At 55.2% G+C, this 26,372-nt stretch overlaps 8 protein-coding genes across 8 annotated transcripts in view; 7 read left to right on the forward strand and 1 right to left on the reverse strand.

Moving 5' to 3' along the window:
- BBK36DRAFT_1139053 (hypothetical protein) lies at nt 1-1,088 on the forward strand (the record flags this gene model as incomplete). The annotated part of the gene is made up of 5 exons (XM_024893287.1): nt 1-144; nt 205-206; nt 293-375; nt 654-811; nt 915-1,088. 5 exons carry the CDS (start codon nt 1-3, stop codon nt 1,086-1,088), a joined length of 561 nt encoding a protein of 186 aa, XP_024752283.1.
- A 1,302-nt stretch (nt 1,089-2,390) lies between these two features.
- BBK36DRAFT_1113450 (hypothetical protein) lies at nt 2,391-2,795 on the forward strand (the record flags this gene model as incomplete). Its single annotated transcript, XM_024889915.1, has 3 exons — nt 2,391-2,463; nt 2,523-2,582; nt 2,653-2,795. The coding sequence occupies 3 exons, from the start codon at nt 2,391-2,393 to the stop codon at nt 2,793-2,795; spliced, it is 276 nt and encodes a 91-aa protein (XP_024752284.1).
- Nucleotides 2,796-4,128: 1,333 nt separating this feature from the next.
- On the forward strand, nt 4,129-5,325 carry BBK36DRAFT_1113442 (ribosomal protein S7; the record flags this gene model as incomplete). The annotated part of the gene is made up of 3 exons (XM_024889914.1): nt 4,129-4,374; nt 4,462-4,818; nt 4,873-5,325. The coding sequence occupies 3 exons, from the start codon at nt 4,129-4,131 to the stop codon at nt 5,323-5,325; spliced, it is 1,056 nt and encodes a 351-aa protein (XP_024752285.1).
- A 775-nt stretch (nt 5,326-6,100) lies between these two features.
- Nucleotides 6,101-9,774, forward strand: BBK36DRAFT_1166837 (hypothetical protein; the record flags this gene model as incomplete). The annotated part of the gene is made up of 4 exons (XM_024894963.1): nt 6,101-6,105; nt 7,466-8,580; nt 8,651-9,539; nt 9,603-9,774. The coding sequence occupies 4 exons, from the start codon at nt 6,101-6,103 to the stop codon at nt 9,772-9,774; spliced, it is 2,181 nt and encodes a 726-aa protein (XP_024752286.1).
- Nucleotides 9,775-13,477: 3,703 nt separating this feature from the next.
- Nucleotides 13,478-15,573, forward strand: BBK36DRAFT_1133017 (hypothetical protein; the record flags this gene model as incomplete). Its single annotated transcript, XM_024892058.1, has 3 exons — nt 13,478-14,006; nt 14,152-14,599; nt 14,793-15,573. 3 exons carry the CDS (start codon nt 13,478-13,480, stop codon nt 15,571-15,573), a joined length of 1,758 nt encoding a protein of 585 aa, XP_024752287.1.
- Nucleotides 15,574-16,853: 1,280 nt separating this feature from the next.
- BBK36DRAFT_1134628 (polyadenylate binding protein) lies at nt 16,854-19,949 on the reverse strand. Its single transcript, XM_024892371.1, is given in 5 exon segments — nt 16,854-17,362; nt 17,429-19,595; nt 19,709-19,814; nt 19,825-19,846; nt 19,859-19,949. The coding sequence occupies 2 exon segments, from the start codon at nt 19,552-19,554 to the stop codon at nt 17,245-17,247; spliced, it is 2,244 nt and encodes a 747-aa protein (XP_024752288.1). The 5' UTR covers nt 19,555-19,595; nt 19,709-19,814; nt 19,825-19,846; nt 19,859-19,949; the 3' UTR covers nt 16,854-17,244.
- Nucleotides 19,950-20,997: 1,048 nt separating this feature from the next.
- On the forward strand, nt 20,998-24,600 carry BBK36DRAFT_1111937 (hypothetical protein; the record flags this gene model as incomplete). The annotated part of the gene is made up of 3 exons (XM_024889752.1): nt 20,998-21,497; nt 21,570-21,748; nt 21,839-24,600. 3 exons carry the CDS (start codon nt 20,998-21,000, stop codon nt 24,598-24,600), a joined length of 3,441 nt encoding a protein of 1,146 aa, XP_024752289.1.
- Nucleotides 24,601-25,947: 1,347 nt separating this feature from the next.
- Nucleotides 25,948-26,372, forward strand: part of BBK36DRAFT_1166841 (hypothetical protein) — a gene marked incomplete at both ends in the record, with an annotated part of 2,004 nt that continues 1,579 nt past the window's right edge. Inside the window, one exon of the mRNA XM_024894964.1 lies at nt 25,948-26,346. Within this exon, the coding sequence (XP_024752290.1) occupies nt 25,948-26,346 (399 nt within the window). The remainder of the gene's footprint in view (nt 26,347-26,372) is intronic.

The raw sequence follows: 26,372 nt of genomic DNA on the forward strand, positions 1-26,372 counted from the left end.
ATGCCCCAAGCAATGGGGCTTGTCTTGTTTCCCCCTGGTCAGTCGCTGCTGAACGGCTCCTATGCGTCGAAGCTGAAGAGGGACGGATCAGCCATCGTACCCAAGAAGTCGTGTTTTTGGCCATCGCATCCATGCATGCAACGTGTATGTGGGTATGCCTGTACTTCGCAGGAGTGGGTGTTTATATGTGCATGGCAGCGGTAGATGTAAGTACAGGCTTCAAAATAGGTACTCTATCAGCTTAGATATCGGGTTGTTTCTCTCGTCTCTGCTCCCTTACTTGATACCTTAGGCACCAATTGATGCTCAGCCACGGTGGCAGTATGTACCGCCACGGCACCCAAGGCATCGCTGTAATTCCTGCGCATGGCTGTGGTAAGAAAAAGGTACAGAAACTGGCCAGCGTTGTCCCCAGTAATCGGGAAGGGCGAACAGCACAGCAGCTGCCTCCATACAAACAACAACCGAAGAGAGCAAGAGCGCGCACAGACCTTAATCTTGCCCGGTGTGGGGCTCACCGGCAGTAGTCCCGTGTTTGCTCGGCGGTAGCTTCCTTGTCATCTCAGCGATATAGTGCGGCGTACCAGCGGGTTCAAAGCGCTGCTGAGGTACATTGCCTTTAGCACGGGGTAAGGGGCCTGGAGATGTATGAGGTACTGCCCTGCCCGCCGTGTCGGTCGGGCTCCGACGGGGTATCGAGTACGGGGAGATGCCTGGTTCGCTTCGGCCAGGGGCAGCAGCTGAGGATGCACAGCAAGTACCACCGAGCACATCGCGGCTGAGATCCGGCACCAAGGCGCTAAGGAATATCGTACGTATCGTTGGCTGTGTCTTCGGAGTCCCTGACCTTCCAACAAACAATCGCTGCCGACCTGTGATGTCCATGTATTTCCTTTTGCTCCCTTGCAGCCAAGTCGATGCCCTACATATGGTACCCAGGCACTGGACAGGAAGCTGTGTCAGCAACGTCATTCATTTATCAGAAGCACAGAGACACGAGTCTCAGACACTGGCCTCACATCGATATGTCAGTAATCATCTCCGGCGCCCTGGAAATAGGGGACAAGGCGGACGATTGGAACGAGTAGACGGCCAAAGAAGCACTGCTTCGACTACAGCACAGCAGCAAGGCACAGCGAAAGGCAAAAAGGCAAAGCAATAGCACAGCGCATCACTCCGACTCTTCAGGCCATCCACACACACGCACTGACAACAGAAGTTACACCCCACCCTCCCGCCACTGGCAGCAGACTTTCGACACCTCGATTTACAACGATTCCTCCTCGTACCATCTGCCAATGCCTGGGCGCCAGGGAAGGTCGAGTCGAATGAGGAAAAACGCAAAGCAGGCAATCAGCATCCACCGGCCAGCCCTGGTCAAAGTATTCCAGGTTCTATCACTTTCATCCACCTCCAACGACTTGCGGCTGCTCAAATGGAAGCTTGCTTCGTTGGACCCATTCTCGCCTTGTGCTCCCCATGCTAGTCGTCTATTTTCCCCCATCACCCCGGTCCTAAGACTACAAGTGGCAGAAGCAAATACAGCAGCAACGTCAGGCCGGGCGATGCCCTTGTTTTCTGCCTTTTGCTTCGTCCGTCATCTCCCCTTTAACCTCGCCGATGACCCAGGAATAGAATGGATATGGGTTTAGAGATACACCACCTTGTACGCCTTGCCGTCGGCTGTAACTTCTGTACTCCCCCTTGGCCTTCCTCCGTCTGAGCCGTTGTCTAGGCCCTTTCTCACCTGCAGTCTGCCGCAGCCGCCCCGTGCCAAACACGCAACCAGAGCTGCAAGCATTGACAGCTCGACGCCCAAATTTGATACACTTCATTTTTTTTTCTCCGATCTAATTCCTACTAGCTCTCCCCAGCTGCCACATCACTCGGCTGCTCATACCCTGGTCCACCATCCTCGATCAATCATCCTCGTCCACTTGTCTCTCTACCTACCGAAGCTCAAGAGTCAAGGTCCAGCCCCCAGCAGGCTGAGTCCACCACGATATAAGACATCGCGTCTGCGCCGTCTGAATCACGGACTCTCCTCTCTCTCCAATCTACCAACCCACTATCCCCAGACCATTGCTTTGCTTGCCTTGATCCTCATAATACTCCTCGGCCTCCCCCACACACGCCGCTTTTCCCACTTTGGATACAGATATCCCTTGAGAGTCGCCATCCCTCATTCCAGCCTCTTGTTCGACTATATAATACCTATATATCCGGCTCACGCCTCACCTCGCCTTCGTCTCGACCATTGTACTTGTTGTTCGACTTTAGACGCCGCTATACACGCCAATTCTGAGTCGTGCCCCTGCATCGCCTCGACCACCGACACTCACTCATCGACACAAATCTAATACACCTGTCCATCACCAAACATAATCACGATGTCTACTTCTTCTGCTGCCTCGACTTCCTCCTACGGCTCCAACGGCTCATCCTGGCAGGAACGCCTCGAAGGTAGGGATCACCGCAGCCATCATTGACCCTCACGGGGACCCGACTGACGTGCCACATAGAGGCTTGCCGTGATGCCCAAATCATGCCCCCCACCTTTCAGATCGTGTCTGATCGTCGAGGTATGACGCATATTGATTCCCAATTCCGCTTTGTTTGTTACCATTGACTAAGAGGCTTTTGGTGTCGTAGGCGGTCGAACAGCTTGGTCCAGCCAAGTCACAATCCAGGGCCAGACTCTTGCAGCACGATATTGGTACGATGGCAAGAACCTCAACAATGCCAAAGAAGACGCCGCCGAATGTGCCCTGAACTGGCTGAGGGCCGGTTGGTAAACAGTCACCGCTACTTCCAGGCCCGGCATCACCGTGCATCGGCACTACCGTTTTTTTTTCGCCGTTCGCTATTCTCAATTTTGGCAGCGGAGCTCAATGTCTTACTATACTCATTTCTTTTTTTTCTCCCTTCATTCCTTTATTCTTTTCTTTTGTGCGGTCTGATGATGCTTGGAGTTGGAGGAGTGTGGGTGAAGGCGTCATATCTCGAGGCTATCAGAGAGCTCGGGCTACGGAAACGGTGCAACTTGGGATTTTGCCATGTTCGAGAACTATCCTCTTGACTTCGAGGGGGATCTTTCCCTCAGGCTTCTCACCTTGATTGCCCTATACCCTCGGCGGCCGGCCAGCCCCCAATTAACAGCATTGGTCATGCGAAATACAAAAATGCGGCGGCACACGGCACACGGCATGCTTGCCACCTTGTGTTTGCGTCACGATTGCGGATATGGAGTTTGTTGCATGGGAATTCCGCGTTTGCTTGCTGGATTGTTTGTGTTGGTATCAGGACTTGGATTTGTTTTTTTTTTTTTTTTTCTTTTATTCTTTGCTGGTCGGGAGGGCAGTTTTGTTTGCAACGTCGGTCTCGATATCAAGGAAACGCCTAGGGCGGATGCAGGAGGATCATGACGAGTTCAAGATTGATGGAAGAATAGGCACTGGCGCATAGCCCACCAACCAGTTGTTGAAAGTTGATACTAATAATTACTGCGTTGACATTTCAAATACTAGAAGCAAGATCCATCTGGAACCGAAGCCTCGTGACGTCGGACTGGGATGGCATGCGGATGCGGATGTGGATGTGGATGTGGGCAGCTCCAGAGCGTCGGCCAGGTCCAGGCCAGCACGGGATGCGCATTGCTCGTGCCTATTCGTACACCGTAAGAAGCTACGCGTCCCGTCCCATCGTCAGAGACAGCCAGACACTCGATCAACGCGTCGACGGACGTCCCGAAGATCATGTGGCCAAGCTGGAAATGAGCGCCCCCCGACCTTGGCACTCAAGGGATGCAGCTGCCAGCGTCAATGCTGTGGAACGACTCGTGCAAGGATGGCTCAGATCCATCCGTCCAGCCATCTAGATGAGCCATGCAAGGATCGGGGTCCAGGATCGTGCGCGAGGTTGGAAGGCTGACATAAGCAGACGTCAGGCTGCAGGTCGAGTTGAGAAGTTGGGGCTCGGACCGGCAGTTATTCCGATCAGCAACTGCTGGTGTGGTGGGATTCTGTAATTTTCATGGGACGGCCATCACGAGGAGCTGCCGAAGCGTACTCGAGGAGACGAAAAGAATTGCGCCGCAGGAGCCGCCCACGGTGACTCGGAGATACCGCCATGGCTTCAAGGGTGAACATTTGGGGCGCATGCAGGTCCTTGGCGCTCCGGCCGCGGCCTGCCCGCATTGCATCGCAGCCGTTCCGGGGCCAGATATTGTCGACTCGATTCTATGCCGATGATGCGACCAACAGGCCCTCCGGTCCTCCCAGCGGAAACCTCTCCGCCTCGCAATCGACTTCCGAATCAAGGCCTGGACATACCAAGGCTTCTTCGAACGAATTGGCTCAGAATGCCTCGGCGGAGGTATGGACATGTTTCTTTGCACAGGCGGTTGAGTGTAAAGGCGAATGCTGACCTGTGGGAATGCAGACCGTTTCATCATCACCACAGGCGACACCGGCCGATGCGCTAGACGATGCCGCGTTGGAACAGATCCTATTCGGCGGGCGGACTGTAACAAGTCAGCAAGAGGGTGGCTTGACGGAAGCGCAAGAGGAGGCTCTGTATCGCGAGGGTGTCATTCCCCCGCCAGAGGAGGCAGAGGCTGTTGTCGCCAGGTCAGAGGCCGCCGCCGAATCGCAGTCAATAGTCTCTGTCGAGTCGGAGCTGCAAAAAGCTGGCCACAAGTTTGGCCTGCCGCAGAAGCCCTACCCGGAGGGATTCCACGTCAAGAAGCGATACCATCCTGTGCTGGAGCAAATCACCAGGCTGCTGATGCGCCACGGAGAGCTCAGCGTTGCGCAAAGGGTATGACTTACCAAAACTCGTCCATGCCAGCTTGGAGTATACTGACAGGTGTAGAACATGGCCACGGTCATGAACTATCTCCGAACGGCGCCCGCCCCCATCTACAGCCCGAAATTCCCCCTCCTACCGGGAACACCCCCGGCCTCCCACCTCCCTCTCAACCCCGTTCTCTACATCACAATCGCCATCGACTCCGTTGCGCCGCTCCTCAAAGTAAGGAACATTGCCGGTGCAGGTGGAGGTGGCCGTGCTCTCGAGCTTCCAGTGCCCCTCGCTGTAAGGCAACGCCGAAGGATGGCCTTCCAATGGATCCTGGACGTCATCAACAAGAAGCCGTCAAAGGGCAGTGGGCGGAACCAGTTTGCCCATCGGATAGCTGAGGAGATCATTGCCGTGGTGGAGGGCCGGTCGAGTGTGTGGGAAAAGAGGAAGTTGGTGCACAAGCTTGGCACGGCGGCCCGAGCCAACGTGGGGTCCAACAAGCTGAAAGCCAAGAAGAAGAAATGAAGATACGATGTGACGGCGAGAAACTGAAAATGTATATTAGATGCGTGCCTATTCCATGACGGCGAATTAGACGGCAGAGGCTGGGCTGGGATAGGCAATTGTACGTTATATCACGAGAGGCTACCAGGCCCAGAGTGAGGGCGGCGTCGCTTTCTACAGGTACATACCTACGAAGCATGACACGAGGTATTACTTGTACACGTATCTCAGGCTCTGAAATGCCTGTCTCTTCGTGCATATATCGAGCATAATAGATCGGCACCACTGCGCATGGCCAATGGACGCATGCACAGCTCCAGGATGTGGTCAAAGACGACCCTCTCACACTTCATACTGTACGATCATTTGCCCACATGTGACCCGGCTCTAAATTCACACACAAAGCTCACACGCACACACTCCCCAAAAGAGGAACCCCCCAACCCGGGTAGATCAAGCCCTTTTTTAAGGTTAATGAGACGAAGGACGGCGGTCGCACGAAAGCGCGCAGACGCCCAATGAGAGGCGCCTGTAGAAGTCGGGATGGTTGGGAGCAGCAGTTAGCGGAGTCGCACATGGCTGTGCAAAAAAAGAGCGTGATTCTTCATTATGAGGCAGCGCGAGGTGGTATGCGGTTACACCAAGAGGAGCGTTAAGCTTCTTCTCTCGTCAATAACTGCTCTTCTTTCTGTCCATGGTTCGCAGAGGTAACGGAACGATGAGGCAGGCTGTTGCGCGCGGATAGACGAGAAGAATCGGGCCCCCCTTTTGTCCCCTCTGTGCTTGGACTGGCAACATGAGGCAAGGTAAAGGTGCGGACTGTGTATGCAAGACGGATGTCTTCTCTCCCTTGCGTCTTGGGATTTAAACTTAATCGCCATGATGCTGTGCTGCCCTGCGAGGGGTAAAAGCCACCGGGTGCTAGCGAAGGGCTAAACGCAGCTGAGCATTGATGGGATGATGATTGAATGAATCCAATCCAATCAACTCAAGAAGATTCCATTGATTCTTGGAGGAATGATGTGATGCGGACCATCGCCTGGAATCGACGCTCTCCGCCACCGCAGTCCACTAAGCTTTGGGCCTTCAGGGCACAAGCGACAGCGTCGTAACCGCTACGGAGCGTCGTCACTGCCCTACAGCCCCTCTCCGCCGCCGGCCATCAGATCACTGGACCCCCAAAGCTTTTTAGGCTCCCCCAGGCTCTCCATCATTCCCCGTCTCGGACCTGCTCCCGCATCACGTCCATCTTTCAGAACGTGCAACCACCGACTTCCAACAGACGTGACGTTGTCAAACCGTCGCCCAGGTGTTACAATCCTTTGGCGCACTTCTCTTACCAGGCGCCCGTTTACCTTCTGCAGCGAATAGCGTTGACTGCGACGTCTGCAGCTTCCGCCCAGAGAATAGGCGAAATCCCACGAGTCACTCACGGAGCAAGAGAGTGGAGGAGAGAAAAAAGCGTGGCCCACCGGCGACCGCTCCCCAGCTGCTCTCCCCGTCCGGCCTCCCCTTCTCCCTTTTGGCGGTACTCGTACCACTGCCGCCATCGTGCGCCCTCAACCGATCCCGAGCTCGAGCTCGCTCCTGAGCATCAGTTCCGTCGCTCCGTCGTCCCATCGCTCTGCCGCTCCTGCGCCTGCGCCTGCGCCATGATCTGAGAGGCGCCGCGCCCCCCGTCGCCCAGCCGCTTTCCTGCTCATGCACAATGCTCCTCTGGCCCTCAACCTGGACCCAATCGACTCGGCGTCGACTGCATCGAAAGCTGCCCCGCTAGCATCTGCGGCGGCCTCCCACCAGCTATTACCACATCAATACCTTTACTTACCTTACATTACATTGCCTGCTTGCATATCCGGGGAAGCCATACGGAGTACTTCGTTCAGAGTAGCAGCTTCGAATCGATTGGGTGCTGCCGCGCGAGCTGCACGTGTCAGCGAGCTTGAAAGCAATCATCTCGGCAGTCGGCAACATAATTCTCTGTTTGCATCCAGCACCGTCGTCGTCACGTCTGCCGGTCTTCGACAACCGTCCGGCTATCTGGCCACAGCAGCGAGCAGCGATCAACAACCAATCTTCTATCCTATACCCAAAGCCTCCCGGCTTTCACCATCAACATGGCGAACAATAACTCCAACAAGAACAATTACCGCCCCATGAGCATCGACGCCATGCTCGATATGGAGCGGAAAGAGGTTCTCGCTCTGTTGGAGCGCGGCAGCGAGGCCCCCGCCCCGTCGGCTAGAAGCGCTCGATCAGACTCGCCGTATGCTGCGCGTTCTCCAGTCCGCAGCATGCTGGACATTGCCGAGGAAGAGGCTCCTGCGAGCGGCGGCGCGTCATCATCCAACAGACCTGCGGCTGCCACCCAGGGCCCGGTGAGGAGCATGCTGGACGTTAATGCGCCGCCCTCCCCACAGCTGATCCGCAGCATGCTGGATATTAGTGCCCCTCCGCCTGACTCTCCTCGGCGGTCGGGCAGGAGCTCGACTCCAAGCTCGCCTCTGATGACCCCCAGCGAGCCCGTCTTTAGACATCAATCGTCTTCTGGCTTGGCACCACACCCTCGGAGCAGGTCGGATGCCGGCGTCAAGTTCGCCGAGCCCAGACGTACTCGACAGGACCCCATTGCCAATTACCAGTTTTCTAGTATCATGTCCCATGGCTCGGGTCCCCAATCGTCGTTGAAATGGTCGTCTTCGAGAAACAGCAAACGGGAGAGCGGCGGATCTCTTGGAGACGCGCTGAGAGGCTCCGAGAGTGGGCTCCAGCTGCCCACGGATAGAGGCCGATCTCCCTTCGGTGGCTCTCGAATCTTCCCCAACCAGTCCAAGTCTCCCCAGACTCAAAATCGCCGTTGGGGCAGTAGGTCTAGATCGCCGGCGACCTTTTCCACGCCACCACCGCTACCGCCGGGCAAAGCCATGCTGAAAGATGGCCAGGTGGTTAATCTCAACAATGCCTACCGCAAGTTATCAGATGCGAATCTCATTCAGTCTAGCGGAAGTTTGGCGCAGCTGCCTATGCGGAAGAAATCGGTGGAGGCAGGGGAAGGCAGACTGGTCAAGGACTATGTCGGGCCGGATGGCGAGCATCTCGAATCAAGTGACGAAGAAGACGAGGAATCGTCCGACGACGAGGACCGGGGGCGCAAGAAGTCCCCTCGCTCGCTGATACACGGCACTGGGCTAGATAATGGCCAGTCTTCGGTTGGTAGCAGCTCACAATCAGGGGGTCGGCAGGCGCTGAGCTTGCTGGCGGCAGCGGAACAAGAGCGTAAGCAGATTTCGAGGGATGACCTCGTCAAACGCGAGCGACACCAAAAAATGCTGACTCTGGCAAACAGGTTCACAAGTGGCCTCTCAACAGCCCCAATACCAGTACCGCTCCCTATTTGAGGAGCCCCAGATCAAAGTGACAAACACATCCGGAGACACGGCAAAGCCGTCTAAGGCCAACAGGGGAGTCCATCCAGTTACCAGCTACGACCAGGGCCTGGCTTCGGCAACGCCCTCCGTCATGGACTCGGACGAAGAAGCCGAGATGGACGATATCAAGAGGGCGCAAAACCTGTCATTCACGATGACCAACATCTTGGAGACACCGGAAGCGCATCGTGCCATTCGCATCATCTATCGTGGAGATTACACTAGGATCGTTCAGGCGGCGGAAGAGGAGAATCACAGACTGAGGAAGTACCTGGTGGCCACGGACTTGAGCGACGAATCAACCCATGCCCTCGAATGGGCAATTGGCACGGTTCTCCGGGACGGCGATACCTTGGTTGCAATCTACTGCATCGACGAGGAAACGGGAATAGGCGCGGCGGAGGGATCCCAGGTGCCGGACGAGCCAAAGGCGCTCAAAGAGCAGGCGGCGGCCATTAATCTGATGGCGAACACGAAGCTGGTGCCTGCGCAGACGAACCTGGTATCGGAATTCAAGCGTACCTCAGCCTTTTACCTGCGGAGCGAGTCCAATGCTGGCACGCCAACCGGTTCGCCGGCGCCGCTGTACCGTGGCGACCGCTTCAAGGCCGAGCAGGAGCGCAGCCGCGCCGTGCAGCAGATTACAGACAAGGTGCTCCGTCTCTTGAGGAAGACTAGGCTGCAGGTCAGGGTGATTGTGGAGGTGCTGCACTGCAAGAATCCACGGCACCTGGTGACGGAAGTGATTGACCTTGTCAATCCCACTCTGGTGGTGATTGGGAGCCGGGGCCGAAGTGCGCTCAAGGGGTATGTGTCCTGCTTGAGCTTTATTTCGAGAAGAGGAGGGCTGCTTGCTAACCAAAGACGTAGTGTTATTCTGGGGTCCTTCTCCAACTATCTGGTTACTAAGAGTTCGGTGCCCGTCATGGTGGCACGCAAGAAGCTGCGCAAGCAGTCCAAGTACAAGCGGACTCCGGTAAAGCAGGTGAACAATATCAGCAACCCATCGGCCAAAAGCCTGGCCAACGCCAAAGTAGACTAGAACTCTGGCGAGCCCTGAGGCCCTTGGGAGCTTGGGAGCTTGCCAAGCGTCACTGATCTCGGCCTTCCGGGGGGGCAAACGCAGAGGAGATTGATATCCAGGCTTTTGTTTCTCCCACGCCCCCTCCCCCTCCCTGTCCATCCTGCACTGGGGATCTCTGGTTTATGGAGGGAGGGGGCAGAGAACCAACCACATGTGCTGTTTGATGACTACGGGGGACCAGCGCAAGTACTATTGTATGAATCGGGCACAACAAGGGATCAGTTAATGGCAGTGGGGCCGAAAGCGTGAGAAGGGGTTGCCCTTCTTATTTCTCTCTTTTCCTGACTTCATTCTTCACTCTTCCTGGTCTCTCCTTGGGAGTTGGGAGGCTTCTTTTAGTGTTGTCCTTCACCTTTTGCTGGTATGCTACGAAATCTCTACTTTTTCGCGCGGATCGGGTTGGAGTTGACCACACGGGCGATTACGAGAACTTGAAATGGAAACACAGCGTCAGTTTCTTTTTATAGCATCTTTTTTTCCCGCTGTCCTCGTGTGTTATTTCCGCAGCACTACCCGTAGACCTTGTGAGCGTGATGCTGGCCGGTGAGAGGTGAGTCCATTCGAAGTGTTCTCATGTGACTGCGGTTTAGCTTAGCTCCTGGTGACAATGGATCCCAGTGGGGCTGAAGCGGGAGAGATTCGCTGTGAGGTTGCGATTCGACTGCATGGAGAGATCACGAAGGTATCTGCTAATGTAGGGAGTACATGCTTGGTCGATCGATGAAATATCCGCGTGGAAAGTACACCGTACCGAGGTTGTACTTAGATATCTGCACATTCTCAAGCGTGCAGGAATAAGCTGCTCAGTGACAACCTGGGTCATTTCTTGCAAGGGTGAGACTGAGGGATTCAAAGGGGTCCGCACCACCATTTTGTGTGTGTGTCTACATACATATACTAGGTACTAAGGTAGCATGTAGGTACTTGATGATATTATGCCGACGATGAGAATCGGCTGTGTGTTTCTAATCGTCTGGCAACAGATCCGGTAGAAAGAGAAGGGAAGGAGGGGATAAGGAATGAAGAGGGGGGAGGAGCTTAGATCTTGGGGCTTGCAGTGATATGAGCTGGCATCTTCCCTTTTTGCTGTTGATTCTCATTGACACACTACCTTATAAAGTTGATTGTATGTAAGGGAGGGTGGTGTGGCATTGATTCGCAACAAGGAAGACGGGAAAGGAATAGTGGGGACCGATGCGGCAGAGCGGCCAGAAAAGAGGCAAAGTGCGTGCATGAGGGCCAATGAAGAGCGGAAATGCTACACAAATTATGCCTATTTTACTTGCCAACTGGAAGCTGCCGGCAGCAGCAGCAGCAGTATGTACGGGTATCATGCACCTACCAGTCAAAGCCTCGGAGCTTCATATCGTCCACTACCAAGGTATGGAGGGGGGTGGATGAAGCTCTTTTGGCTTGGGGTGAGAGGTTGAGAGGTCGAGAGGTTTAGAAAAGGGAAAGCCCACTAATTGCGGGGTGATAAGATAACGGGAGTAGCCTAGTGGCTGATGGGATGGGAAAGAGGCATTGAGAAGGGCAGAGGCAAAGGCGGGAAGGAAAGAGGGACGAGAAGCCATCCCGCCACCAGCCGAGGCCATTGTTAGTCCATGTGGGTAGCTGTAGGTAGCTGTAGCTTCGATGATGCATGTACAGTACAGTACCTCAGGCAAGCTGTTAACCAGAGGATGCATGAATGCTTGACGTGGGTTCTCCCCGAATGCGCCGTGAAAACTCCTTATTTTGCTGTTTTCTTCAACTTGGTCGACACAAGGCGTTACCTAGGACGCGGTAGAACTTGCAGGTAGGTAGGTATCGTACATGTGCGTTGAGCCCAGAGAGCTGGAATCCTGTTGCCGGTCCGCTCCTGGGGTCATGGCATGGCGGATTGACAGCAAGGACAGGCACACAAAGGCATGGGCCAAGTGGGGGTACTGGCTGGACAATGAAGGGGGAGGGAGGGGGAGGGGAGCAAGCAAAGGGAGAGGCAAGACAGCCTGCTGGCAGCTGGGGTCCTCTCTTTGAAGGGATGGCGCCGAGAAGAGAGAGAGGGCGAGAGATGAGGCAGAGCAGCGGCAACAAGACACGGCCAGAGGAGAGGGAGAGGGAGGGGGAGGGGGAGGGGGAGGAGGAGTGGAAGGGGGGTATGGCCTGTCCAAGATGGCCGTCTGGTTCTGGTCTGAAACGGCGGACAGAGATGTGAGCGGCACGCCTGATTGGCCGCGACGACTGGGTCGATGTCGTGCCACGAGGGCGGCCCAGCCTCTCACGATTTGCTGCCACCGCAGGACAGACAGGCCGCATGGCGGGCTTGGGGCCAGCGATTTGCGCAGAGGCGAGTGAGTGGGTGGCCCGCTGCCGGCCGCGGCGCCCAAGTCTTCCACTCACGGCTGCAGCCCTGGGACGGGTCGAGTCGGTTGAGGTCTCCAGCGTTGGGAGAGGACGAAGTAAGAGATTGGGTACGAAGGGGAGGAGGGGGAATGGCTTTGAGTCGACGAGGAGGTTGCAGAGAGAGATAGAGGGCAGGACGGGACACGATACGGCGGGACAGGAGGGGGGACAGGCCAGTTGTCGACAGCTCGGAAGCGAAACAAGGTGGACTCGAAGAAACCCGAGCAAGAGGAAAGAAAAGAGACGAGCTGAGACGACCGAGATAACAAGAGGCAGAAAGGCAACGAGAGTCGATCCATCGCCCCGAGCCCGAGAGTTTTTGAGTGTCGCTGCCGCTCTCCCGCACCCATTGATCGCTGCCGCTACCACCTCCATTCTGACCAGGGTGGCCGCTTCTTGGACTCCTCTGACGCATTGCCGCTTCCCGGCTCGTTCTCCAGTCTCTCTCGCTCTGTCCTTCTTCCTCTTTTCCCTCTTCCTCCTTGCAGCTCCTACGGAACCGACCGAGCGGGACCATTTGTTCACCTAGCTTGTCGACCTTGGGAAGAACAAGAAGCCAGTCTGGGTCGACCCTTTTCCCGCACAAGCTGCCTTTACCTGCGGAGGACTAGACCTTGTCCTTCCAACCAGGCCCAACTAACCGGTGCACACGCACATATTACTGCTTTTTGCCGCACATACTGGTGGTACTTCCGTACTCCATACCTCCATTACCTCCAGAACCAGACGGTACACACCACAGAGGCACTGCCGGGGTCTGGACGCCGCGAGAGAGTTGCAAGTGCAAGGCCCAAGCCCAGGCCGACTACCGACCGACACACCTTTGCCTCTAGTCCCATCCCGCTGGACCTTGTCCGCCCTCAAGACTCGCCCATGTATTCGCTGGTAACGGTGAATCAGCAGGTCTCCCTGATCAGCGTCACTGTCACTCCCAGCACTTTTCTGGCTGCGCTGCTTCTTCTGCTCGTCTTCGTCAGCTTCTATCTTCCCTCTCTTCCCTCATTCACCCTGCCACGACTCCCCTTGCCGCGCTTCCTCTTCGCCGCCAACCCCAACAACGACGACAACGACGACCACTACAATCACGACCGCCATTCGCCGCGCCCGTATCCGCCGTCGCCCACCACGCCCGACCGCCAGCTCGTATTGCGCGACCAGTCGCTCACCATCTACCGCCGCGACAAGAAGGACCCGTACAAAGACCGCCCCCGAAAGGAAGCCAAGGACTCCTACAAGGACTACAAGGAGAGGGACTACTACGCCAGAGAGACCGACCATGGCCGATCCCCAAGAAAGGCTCGACGCTTCCTTACGGGATTTCGAGACGCCGGTAAGCCCGCCGCTGTCTACGACGAGGAACTCCTCCGTTCTCCCCAGCGAGGCGGCGATCGAAGACGATCTCCTAGCGGATCTGGAGGTCGCGTCCGCAGGTTCCTATTCTCCTCCAGCGTGGCGGAGGCTCGCCAACGGTAGTCGAAGCAGCGGCTTCTGGAGGCCGCCGTCGCATGATGCGCTCGGCGCAATGGCCCCGATGCGCCTGGGCGCGCGCGACACGCCGTTTAGCGAGCGCGACATCGATGATGACGACGACGACCTCGATGACGATGACCTGCACCACGACCTTGACGCCCGCAACGAGATATTGCAGAGAGCGATCCGCACACGGCTTCCCACCGGCAGCATGAGCCCCGACAAGGTGAGGAGCCGGAGTCCGGAGAGAAACAGGAGCGGCACGTTGCGACTCGAGGCACCGACCCCGCCCGTTCTCGAGAGGATCCTGGAGTCGCCGCCGCCCACGGACAATTGTAAGTTGCGCCCGCGCTGCGCTGCGCTTTTTCCTTGACTGCTGCCTGCTGCCTCTTGCTGGCGCGCGGCCAACTGGGTCGTCGTCGCCGCTGCCCTTGGTGCTGTTGGATTCGGCCGCCTGACATGTGTCGCCTTTCTTCGTAGACATTCGCTTCGCCGTGCGCGCTGAAGTCCAGCAGCGAACCGAACCAATCGAAACCGCCATTGCCTTCGTCCGCAAACGCTACGCCGCTCTCACTGCGTCATGGACCTCTACCCTGTTCAGCCTGCTGCTCGCCGTCTTCAGCGTCACCATGTTCAAGACGCTCATCCAGGAGCCTGCGCCACGCCCCGTTGGCGACCTTGTCAAGGTCGCGGGCATCGCGCGCTCCTTTGAACCGCTGATATACTATTCGGAGCATGCCATCACGCAGGTCCATGACTTGCAGGCGACCAGCGTGGCCGTCTGGGACCTCGGAGAGACGGTGCGCACCAGCGGAATGCGAGATGCGCAGCTCATCGTGGCCGACCTCGATGCTCTCAGCGGCGCAATGAAGACGCTCGCTACCGAGATGACCAAGTTCTTTGCTGTTGTTGATGGCGACATTGACGGGTGAGTAACGAATGGATGAAACAGCATTTCCAAATAGTCTCCTCTGCTCCATCATCCCATCTTCTTCTCATCCCGCCTCCCAACCCAAGTCTTGACCCCCCCTCTTTTTTTTTCCTCCCATTCCTCGTGTGACCCTGGTGTGTCGAGAGAAGCAAAACGTTGACATGGGCGTTTGCGCCTCGTTGTACAACAGCATCCTCAATGTCATGGATTGGGCCAAGATGCATCTCAATCGCCTCCAGAACGCTCCTACTCCTTCCACCCTCTCCTCCGCGTACGATAACATCCACAACATGCTTTCTGAGGCTCACATCCTCGAAGACGCCTCGGGCACTCCCACGCCGCTCGGCACGATTACTACGTACATCTTTGGACTAAGCAACCCGCAGCGCGAGCAACGGATGGTCCAGCTCCTGTTCAACGAATTCTTGTCGATCCTCGAGGAAAGCGTTCGGGAGGAGCTCCGCTATAGCATGAACCTCTACGGCCTCTTCAACAGCATCGACCAGCACTTTCTCAACCTTGCACGGACCGTCGCGCGCGAGACGTCTGCGCAGGAAGAGCTGCACAGCGACATGCTGGCCAGCCTCTGGGTGCGCATTCTGGGCACGCGCGCCGCCGAGCTGCGCAAGTTTGAGCAGAACCGCGTGCTCCTGCGCGACGTCAGAGAGAAGACTGTGCGCAACAAGGGCATCCTCGTCAACCACCACAGCAAGCTCCTCTCCCTGCAGACGTCGCTCGAGGGGCTCCGCACCAAGCTCATCTCGCCCCTCGTCCGCGGCACCAACGCCACCATCTTGACTCTCGAAGACCAGATCGACAGCCTGTCTGGCGTGAGAGATCATCTGTCCGAAATTCGACGACAGCAAAAGGGCAAGGTCCTGGAGACGCTGTACGCCAGCGTGCCAAGCAAGCAGCAACCAAGGAATCTACGGCTCGACGACGGCCGGACCGATATTCTCAGGGACTCTTGATCCACCGCATCGACTTCTATTTCTCTCCCCCTCCTCTGTGCTACTTGTCCCTTTTATCCATCACAAGGCGTCGAATCGAAGTTCTGCTATTAAAGGGATATACAAGACCATCCTTGTCAGTTCTCTCTTCATCTTTCCACGTCAGACCAACAGCATGACTTATAGCCAAACATAGGCCAGCGTCTGTTATTGTCAGCTGCCACATCACCACCGCGCGTAGCTCTCCCATCCTCTTAATTCCTTCTGTCCCTTGTTTCTTCCTTCAATTGGGTATGGCGCAGGCATGGTTCCAAGGCGAAAGGCAAGGTAACGGGGGGGGGTTTCAAAGCAAAACAAGGAACACTTTTTAATGGCGCTGTAAACGGAACGGTAAGTATATATCATTTTCGTCCTTCAATTTGTCATTCCGAACCACTGTTCGATCCTTGTTTTCTTCTCTCTTATTCATCTTTCATTGTCAAGGGGAAGACAAAAAGGGGAGCGGACAACACAGTCAACATTTAGGTGAAAAGCTGGAACTTTGAAAAAGTTTTTCACAGAAGATGTTCTTGTTTCTTTTTCTACTTTTCTTCCTCCTCCTCCTCCTCCCTTCTTCGATCCTTTTTTCCTCTTCTGGCATATCCTTTCTGGCTCTCTCTGTATGGCGCGTTGGAATCCTGTTTTTTTGTTTTTTTGTTTTTTTTTCATGTCATATGGGCGTTTCTACTTGTACGCAAGGTATTCAAGCAGGCGATCAAGTCTCTTTTCTCTCCTTTTACAACTTTTTCTCACTCTCCCTCTCCTTCTTCTTTTTCTTTTACAAATCTTGTAGTAAGTCATCCTGATGTACTCGGCATTGCGGCAGGGGGGGAGGTCCATCTCGTTGCTTTCTTTTTTCTATATATATTCCATTCCTTTCATCGGCAAGCGTTCTCTATTGTTTGACTTGGTTTTGGTGGAGAGCAGGCGCCGGGCTTTTCGGGTTGGGTATGTAGCTAGTTTGTACTACTTCCTAGGGTTTTGGGAGTGTCAATTGGAAGCAATCTTTCATCTCTTCAGACGATCAGGGAGAAGGCTCTTCATATACGTAGACGACCGTCAATATTCGTTCCGAGCATTCGCTGTTTCAAGACATTCAGGGCATTCGTCTCCATGTATAGTCATCAAAAAGAACAAGTTCAAAGCACTTCAGTTTCACAGGTCCGCAACTTGATAACTTGACGTCCATAACTTCGTAAGCTCACAGTAAGAGTACACTCGACATAAGAACATGTCATCTATTAGAAAATTCCCTAGAATCCTATCCGTTTCAGCCCCTGCCTCCCTGTTTTTGCCAGTCAAAGTGGACCATGATCATGGGGGTATAGCCCAGAGGCAGCCTTCATAAAACCCGCAACGCCATCCCGGTGAGCCTGATTTCTTTTTTCTGCCAGCGACGTATTCCGTCCCGGCGTGGGCAAAGCGACTTCCCGCTGCCGTAAAACCACCTTCCAAACCACACAACTTTTGTTCAACCTCGTGAAAATGTAGCAAATAAGTCTATCCTTACATGATGCAATAGACTAGGCAACCGTGGCTATCATATTGCATCCCACGTATCATTCGGTGGCTTGTCAGCCTCGCACCGCGGTTAAATTTTGAATCAACAAAGGAAACGATAATGGTTGTCAAAGGAAGAAGAGACTGGGCTGTTTAAGCCTTGGTCTCCTCCTCCTTCTTCTCAGAGCCGGTAGCCTGAGACTTGACGTACTCGTCGTAGACGGCCAGCGCCTCGTCGACCTTGGCCTTGAGAGCAGCCTCATCCTCGATACTAAAGGCGGAAAAAGTCAGCATCACGATCCTGGAAGTAACGCAAGGTGAAAGAGTGCAAACTTACAGGTTGACAAGCTCGGAGTTGTCCATCTCCAGGAGCATACCGGTGATCTTGCCAGCAAGCTCAGAGTTGATGGCCTGGATCTTGGGGAAGATCAGTTCACCAAGGATCTGCTTCTGCTGGGCAGGCTGGGCAGCGGCAAGCTGGTTCTGCAGCAGAGAGGCGGTGTTGCTGTCACGAGGGGCCTGGTTGGGGAAGTTGCCGTTGCGACCAGCGTTGTTGCCGCCGTTGCCGCCGTTGTTGTTGCGTCCCATCTGGCGGTTGTTGGGGGGGTAGCCGGGCATTCCGCCCTGGACATTGGGAGGCATGCCGGCCATGGCGCCACGGCCACCCTGAGGAGCGCCGCCGCGGCCTCCAGCAAGAGCAGCAGCCTGCTGCTGAGCCTGCTGCATGGCAGCCATGAACTGGGGGGTTCCGGGCTGTCCGAACTGAGGGGGGAACTGGCCGGGGATGCTGTACATGTTGGGGGGAAGACCCTGGGGCATGTTGCGACCACCCTGCTGAGGGTAGCCAGGGAACTGGCCAGGACGACCGCCCTGAACGTTGGGCATGGGCATGCCGGGCTGGGGGAAGGGAATGCCGCGGCCACCCTGGGGGATGAAGCCGGGCTGCTGGCCAGGAGCATAGAAAACGGGGGGCTGCATGTACTGCTGCGGCATACCAGCTGCCGCGGCGGCCTGCTGCATCCGCAGTTGGTTGCGAGCCTGGATGCTAGCCTCAAGCTGGCTCTTGCGGACGTCCTTGCGCTGGGCAAGGGCAACATACAGAGGCTTGTTGTTGATCATGCGCTGGTTCATCTCGGCAACGGCCTTGGTGGCATCGTCGGGGTTGCTAAAGCAGACGAAGCCGAAGCCCTTGCTCTTACCGAGCTTCTTGTCCGACTTCTTCTCAGTCTTCTTCTCGGCGCCCTCGGCGGACTCGGCCTCCTTCTCGCCCTCCTTCTGGTTCTCCTTGTCCTTCTCCTGGTCCTTGGTCTCCTCCTCACCCTCCTGAGGAACGTCCCTCATGACCTTGGCAGAAGTGATGGGACCAAACTCGGCAAACATCTGTCGGAGCTTCTCGTCATCCACATCATCGTCAAGGTTCTTGATGTACAGGTTGACGCCCTGGTACTTGTTGGCCTTCTCAAGGCGCGCAGCCTCATAAGACTTTCGCAGCTCCTCCTCACGCTCATGCTTCTTCTGAGCACGGCCAACGTAGAGATCTTGACCGCGGAAGTCCTTGCCGTTGAGCTCCTCAACAGCCTTGTAAGCAGCCTCGTGGGTGGTGAAGTTGACGAAGCCAAATCCACGGGTCTTGCCCTCCTGGTCGCGAGCCAGAGAAGACGAGGTAACGTCACCAAACTTCTCAAAGAGCTGACGGAAGTCCTCGTCGGTGACATCAGGAGCAATGTTCTTGACGTAGACGTTGGTGAAGTTGGCCTTCATCTCCTCAAACTTGCTCTGACGGTCCTTCTTGGGAATGTGGTAGCCGACGTAGACCTTCTTCTCGTTGAGCAGCATGCCGTTGACGTGCTTGATGGCCTGAGCAGCGGCCTCATCGGTCTCGTAGTGAACAAATCCGTAGCCCTTGGAGTTTCCGTTCTCGTCCTGCGCAACCTTGCAGCTGAGAATGTTGCCAAAGGCAGCGAAGGTGTCATGGAGAGCCTTGTTATCAATAGCAACGTCCAAGTTCTTGATGAACACGTTGCCCTGGCCAGTCTTGCGCAGAGCGGGGTCACGCTGCGACCACATGATGCGGCAGGGACGGCCCTTGATGAGGGTGTAGTTGAGCTCCTCCAGGGCCTTCTCGCCATCAGGAGTGGAGTTGTAGTTCACATAGGCGTAACCGAGAGAGCGGCGGGTGACAGCGTCACGGCAGACACGGATGGAAGCCACAGCACCGATCTGAGAGAAGAGCTCAAAGAGCATGGCCTCGGTGACGGAGGGGTCAAGCTCTCCGACGTAGAGAGAGGCCGAGTTCTGGGGGTGGGGAGCGGCGGTGGGGGTAGGAGCAGAGGCATCCTCAGCACCAGCGCTGACGGAGGTGTCGATGGCAGGAGCCTTGGCATCGCCACTGCCATTGAGGGAGGTGTTGTTGAGATCGCTGGCGAGCTGATCAACAGCAGCGGAGGTGGTGTTTGCGGCCATTGCGACGGTTGACTGAATCCTGGGTAGGGTATCAAACAAGACTGCGGGACAACAAGAGTCAGCGGCTGTGGAAGGTGTTGGAGGGAGGGAACCCTGGTTTGCTGCGGGACAAGGGCCACCAGGGTGCCCGGCATCATCAGCCATTATTACTTACTGGTTCAGAAAGAGAACGAGAAGAAGAAGAGTGCTCGGCGAGTCAGAGTTGACAGTTCTGCAGGCTGAGCAACCGGGAGATAGAGACAACAAGGGCAAGTTGTCTCAAAGGTAGGCTTGTTTTGGTTTTTTGGATAGTATTTCCTTGCGGTGACCGTTTGTCGACGACGTCGCGCGGGAGTTGAAGGTGGGTGAAGGCGGGTAGGGTTTTTTGGATTTTTCAATTTTTTTTTGTTTTCTTGATGAAGAAAAGAGCAAGAACAGAGATCGAGTACGAAGACCGTACCTCTGAACTAACCTGCCTTTTATTGGTTTGGTGGTGTTTGGGATAAAGTTGGGCGTTTGTGGAAGAAGAAGAAGAAAAAAGAGATTTTCAACCACTCGACATATTTTTTTTTCTGCTGGGCTGCTAAACCTTTCTAGCGGTGGAGTGACCTTCCGTGCCTCCTTAGCGGCGAGTTGCGACTTCCTGCTGGAATCTATTAGGGTACCACAGTACGGAACAGTGCAAGACACTGCCAGAGCTGGCACTAAACCCGCCCAAAGGCGAGCCAGAGGTACTCGCGGCTCCTCACGTGGAAGTCGCTGCTAGCGGAGTCCCGCCTCCCGCGTGGCTGAAAGTGTTAGATGGAAACCTTGAACCCCGCCTTGGCCAGGTCTCGCGACTATCTGCCGGCCTATCGCAGAGAGGGTGTGATGCAAAGCCTGCCGCTGTGAAAATTCTCAAGAGGGCGGTGGCAGACGACGCCTGTCTGCATGTTTCTTGCTTTTTGCCATTCAGCTGGGCCGCAGCCGCGAGTGGCCACAATGAGGCTCACAAGTCACAATGACATCCGCCGGGCCAAGTGCTGCTGTCCCAGAAGTTAGTACATACTTCGCACTCAGTGGGACTTGCCCGCGGCTCGTTTGCCTTTGCCCACGAGCACAGACAAGGGTAACAGTCAACGACCCCTCCTTGTCGCACTGTGTTGGTGGGATGTTCAAAGGCGGTGACCCCGATTGTTCGAGAGAGCTCTGTCCTTATCTTATCAGCACGCGACACTAGCCGGAGTGGTCTTGCCCCACCAGCGATGATGATGCTATGCCCGGGCAGCCTGCAAGACGACGCATCCAGGCTGATGACTGATGACTGATGAGAGCTTCAGGGCTGAATCTTCTAGAACCGCCGCAGCAGCCGCCGAGACACGGACGCATCGCGCGAGGTGATGTGATGAATGCTTGTTGATTTGCCTCCTTTTGATGCCCGCTTGATGTCTGCGTGTCGCTACTAGCAAAGCCAACGCCGCTGCCATGTTCTCGACCTTTACAGGCAACTCCCGGCGGCCGAGAAACGTCAACCTGAGCGGCCAAGCCAGCAACCCGTTCTCCAACACATCATGGAGCCCCTCGGCCGTTTCGAACGCTACAAAGACTGTGTCGGATGCACAGGCCGAAAGGGAGAAGCGACAGGCGGAACGGCGGCGCTTGAAGGCCGCATCGCAGATACAGAGAACATGGCGAGGGTATAGATCGCGGGCTATACTGAGGGACCAGCATCGGCGTGACTTCGACCTCGTCTACGGATCCCGACCGGACCTCGATGCTTCTCAGAGGCTATCGACTTCTTTTCCTCTGCTTCTTTCTTTCTTCTCTCCCCACCGAGTCGACGACCTACAGCGTCTACTTCTATTCGTCAACGACTGTAATAACACCTCCCTTCAGCAGCTCTTCGATGCCAGTCGTCATCCTTCACGCCTTCGCAAGTTAATGAAGGTTTTGGTGAAATCCTTGGGTGTTTTAGTTTCCAGAGAGTATGTTTACTGCTATTTGAAGGTGCTGCGAACCCGCAGCAGATCGTACATATGCTAATTCGGCTCGCTCAGCGATACGGCGGTGGAAACAGGGAATCTTCTTGCGCTGATCAACCGGTTGGCTGCCACCTCGCCCTCTGCTATACTTGAATCGATCGACGAATACTATACGGGCTTGGCTAAGCTCTGCCAATCGAAACATGGCCCAGAATGGGTGCAAGTTCTCCTCGAGTCACTCGCAGCACCATTAGGTGCAGGTGCAGGAAGCGGTATGTGATACTACCAAGGCGTCGTTTCTGCAAACGTATCATGGCAATACCAACTGACTCGACCTTGCGCAGAATCCGATGCCTATAGGGCACTTGCGCTCCGATTCCTGTCAACGGAGAACCTCCATCTTTTCGAGAAGAACATCGACCGAGTGGCCCAGATCATCAACACAGAGAAGCTCGCGGTCGAGATTCTCAAAGCGTACAGCGAAAAATCAGATGCTTTGCCAGAAAAGGACCGCCTCTTCTGGCTTCTGGCTCATTTCATAGATCTGAGTAGAGCACAGAAGGGTTCAACGCGGAACCTGGTGCATCTGACTGCCACTTTCACACAGTTATCCGCCTTGTCTTCTGATATCAGTATGCGAATAAGCACACAGCCGTCTTCCGAGCAACCCGACGACGTGGCTACCGACTCTCTTGTATTTGCCTCATCGTCATATATCTCCACCCAGTTATTGCGGCTGGTTGACAGTAATGGGATTTCCAACCTCCTGCACGACTTCTCCATGAGCCTGGCGCAGTCTTCAGGCCAAGAATTAGAAGGCAGTGAGCTCCTTGCTGGCTACATACTGGCTTTGCTTCAAAGCTTTCCGAGCAGAGCAGATGACACCCGCATGAGGCTATTTCTCGAGGAGATCCCTACTGCAGAAGGGAATACTCCCATTGTCAAGTTTTTGTGGCAGATGATGACCAAGACCTCGGTGTTTCAGAAACTAAGAACAGAATCTGAAAGGCCGGCGAAGATCCTTCACAGGTATTTCTATGAAACTTCATCTCAGCCATCGGTGCACGCGGAAGAGCAAGAATGGAGGATAATCCTCTTGTTCTTGGAGCTTTACACATTCATTCTCAGAATCAGCGACGATGAAGACTTTTTGAGCGGCATATATCCCCAGGTAATGAGCAGCGACGTGCCACAATCACGCACTCGCTCATGCAGCTTGGCGTTAAAGGATGTCGAAGCGCTCATCACATTCCTCAAGAATACTTCATTCACTCTGCATTACAGTGTCCAGGAGATAACCCAGACTCGATCGACCGTCGACGCTTCAACACAAGCCCGGTTGGACTCCTATTGGGGCGATTCATCGAAGAACCAGGGCGGATCCAAAGAATCCAGCAAAACCTCGACATCAAGAGTCTCTACGAAGCTCGATCTAGAGAGCCTTCGCGCCATCATTACCACAGCGCTGAAGATGCTGTACGAAAGGGACTCGAGGAAGCATTTCTTACCGGTGGACCACTGGCTTATGACAAGCAAGCTGGAGAAGGAAGACTTCATCGGGGCTGTCATAGCGGAAGAGGAGAGGCAGATCCAAGAACAGGCCGATGGTAGCGACGCCGAAGAAGATGAAGACGCAGACGCTTCATACGCTGACGGTTTCGGGATGCATTCAAGTTTCGCCGCGCAACGGCTTTCTCGCAATGTTAGACTGGAAAGGATCAAAGCGAACCAGATACGCGCCCAAAGGGAACGACGACTCGCCGAGATGGGTCCCAAGCTCGAACTGCTAAAGCACATCCCATTCGTTGTTCCATTTGAGACGCGAGTAATGATTTTTCGGCAATTCATCTACCTCGACAGGCTTCGTAGGGGTGGAAACCATGGGATGATGATGCCCCCTATGGGACGGCATCACGCAAAGATTCGCCGTGGCCAGTTATTTGACGATGCCTATGAGCAGTTCTACCAACTGGGAGATGGCCTGAAAGACCCGATTCAAATCACCTTTGTGGACCAGTTTGGCACGGCCGAGGCAGGTATCGACGGCGGTGGAGTTACAAAAGAGTTTCTCACCAGTGTTACGGCAGAGGCTTTTGGAAACGAGCACGGAGGGGTAGGCATGTTCACGCGTAGTCGCAAAGAACTGCTGTATCCCAACCCAACGGCCCTGGACGTGCTTCGCGAGTCGCTGCGGAAGCAAGGGCTGGTGGAAACTGATCCAGAGTGGAGAGAGGCGGTGTCCGATCTGCTGAGGCGCTATGAATTCCTTGGCCGCATCGTGGGTAAGTGCATGTATGAGGGAATCCTCGTCGACCTTGCCTTTGCCGGGTTCTTCCTCTTGAAATGGCCATCGCCCAGTCGAAAGGAGGAGAACAGCTACAAGGGCAGTGTCAACGACCTTCAAGACATGGACGAGGAGCTATACAATGGTCTCCTCCGCCTCAAGAATTATCCCGGAGATGTCTCCGAGCTGGGGCTCGACTTTACCGTAACGGACCAGATCTCGGCTCCGGGTGAGCCAGTCAAGACTGTCACCAGAAAGCTGGTGCCCAACGGCGATGAGATACCGGTGACAAACGACAACCGCCTGCTGTACATATCATACGCAGCTCGCCATCGCCTGGTTGTGCAGCCAGCCCCTCAGACCAGTGCTTTCTTGCGCGGACTCCGCGAGATTATCCGGCCGTCCTGGCTCTCCATGTTCAACCAGTCTGAGCTGCAGCGCCTGGTTGGCGGCGACTCGATGGCGATTGACGTTGAGGACCTCCGCCGGAACACGGTCTACAGCGGCCTCTACGCCATTGGCGATGATGGGGAAGAACACCCGACGATCAAGATGTTCTGGAATGTCATGAGGGGCTTCACGGACGCCCAGAGGCGTGACGTTCTCAAGTACGTTACGTCAACTCCAAGAGCACCGCTGCTTGGCTTCTCGCAGCTGAATCCAAAATTTGCCATTCGAGATGGCAGCTCGGACCAAGAGCGGCTACCGAGCACGAGCACATGTGTCAACTTGTTGAAGTTACCAATCTACAAGTCGGAGGAGACTTTACGCAAGAAGTTACTCTACGCGATCCAGTCGGGGGCCGGATTCGATTTGAGTTAGACCTTTATCGACCAGTTCATGCGTAAGATAGATGGGAAGTCCCAGGTGCAGGGGATTGGTATTTTGGTCTTACTATTGGTAATAAGTTTAGAACAGGCGTATGATATATTATGTCGAATTTGGGCTTTACTCTTTCATCGAGCGTATAAGACGGCTGCTATGTTAGTAGGTAGTTGAAATCTCAAGTAGGTACCATGACTCCTGGGTCTCATTTGTGCATAGAGTAATAAAGCCCAGGGATCTTCACACAAGGAATCCTGCGTCACAAATAGGCAAGACAAGATGACGGCGATCGCATTGTCGCAGGGCTGACGTGTATCGATTGATGTTTTACAGTGTTTACCAGCTCCCGGGTGAGACGGTTCGATGAGCCGAGACTGTGGTCAGAATGTAACCCACCAAGACGTCATATGATGGATGGTCTGGTTACCCTTGGAAGCCTATTCTGTGTAAAGTATTGTCCTGATTTATCTACGAAGTAGTGAGATAACTACAAGGAGGTATTTCGTACATGGCATTGATATCATGGAAGAGAGACGTGTTATGCCATTATCTTGGTACATCTGGCCCGCAGTTACCCTGCAGCTTCGGGTCGGTTGTCATATTTCTGCTTGGCATTTCAATCAGATGACCATGAGTCTGCAGAACTGCAGAGCATCTGAATGATCCATTGGCCCGTATGAACACACGGAGTGAGAGTCTCGGCTCGAAGAGATGCTGTAAAGTGGACAGACGCATGTTGCGGACCGCGGTTAAGGTGGACGGCCCGCCTCGCTACCAAGGTACTATGAATGCCCTATCGTTAGACAGACGGCCACGAAGAAGCTCAGCATGGACGGCCTGAAGCCCACTGATGATACAGGCTTATTAGTCACATGCCTCAGGAGAGATTCACCCCGGGTTATTTAGTTGATGGTCAGGATTCGCATCGTCAACTTCCTGGACCTCTACATCCTTCACGGCTATTACAGGCTTGTGACAGCAGCGAGATGCTCCCACGAAGATATACCCGAGCGCTACTTCCTGAGCCGAGCGTAGCCACCATGTCCGCGGCAAGGATCCCCCCCAGCTTCGGGTACCGCTCAAGTACAGGGGCCCTCCGGCTGCAATCGGCTATTGAGATCCGGGTATCGGGTCGGACCTTGCAGCCAATCACTGGGCAGCTAATTGCAAGGTCAGGAAATTCGGCGCCGGTCATTGACGTCGATTTCGCCGCTTTTCTTCCTCTTCCCCAGATTCTTCAATCCACGCCCAATTCGAATTCGCCTCCCCGCCTGGAGCTTTAAGGGGATTCAGTTCTGTAGGGAATCTCGAGAGGGGAGTTGCTTCACGACGATATTCAGCACAATGCCAGCGCCGACGCCTGTGTCAAGATGTGCCCTGCGCACAACCGCCCGGACAATCCCACGATGCCGGCCAGCAAGGTTCCTGGGCCCTGTTGCCGCCACCCGCATCGCGAAGGGAGCTCTGCGGGTGGCGGCAACAGGCATGCCCAATGCTGCCGCCGTCCGATCATTCAGCACCGCCATGCGACTGCGGATGGCGGCCGAGGAGGAGTCGTTTGATCCCGCGACCATCGAGCGTGAGTCAGACGAGGTCGACGTCTGCATCATCGGCGCCGGTCCCGCGGGCCTCAGCGCCGCCATCCGGCTGAAGCAGCTGGCCAACGAGGCCGGCAACGAGGACTTCCGCGTGCTGGTGCTGGAGAAGGCGGGCGAGGTGGGCGCGCACATCCTCTCGGGCGCCGTCATCCAGCCGTCCGCCATCAACGA

The sequence above is a fragment of the Trichoderma citrinoviride genome (genome assembly GCF_003025115.1).
Source record: "Trichoderma citrinoviride strain TUCIM 6016 unplaced genomic scaffold BBK36scaffold_3, whole genome shotgun sequence".
Taxonomy (NCBI): Eukaryota; Fungi; Ascomycota; class Sordariomycetes; order Hypocreales; family Hypocreaceae; genus Trichoderma; species Trichoderma citrinoviride.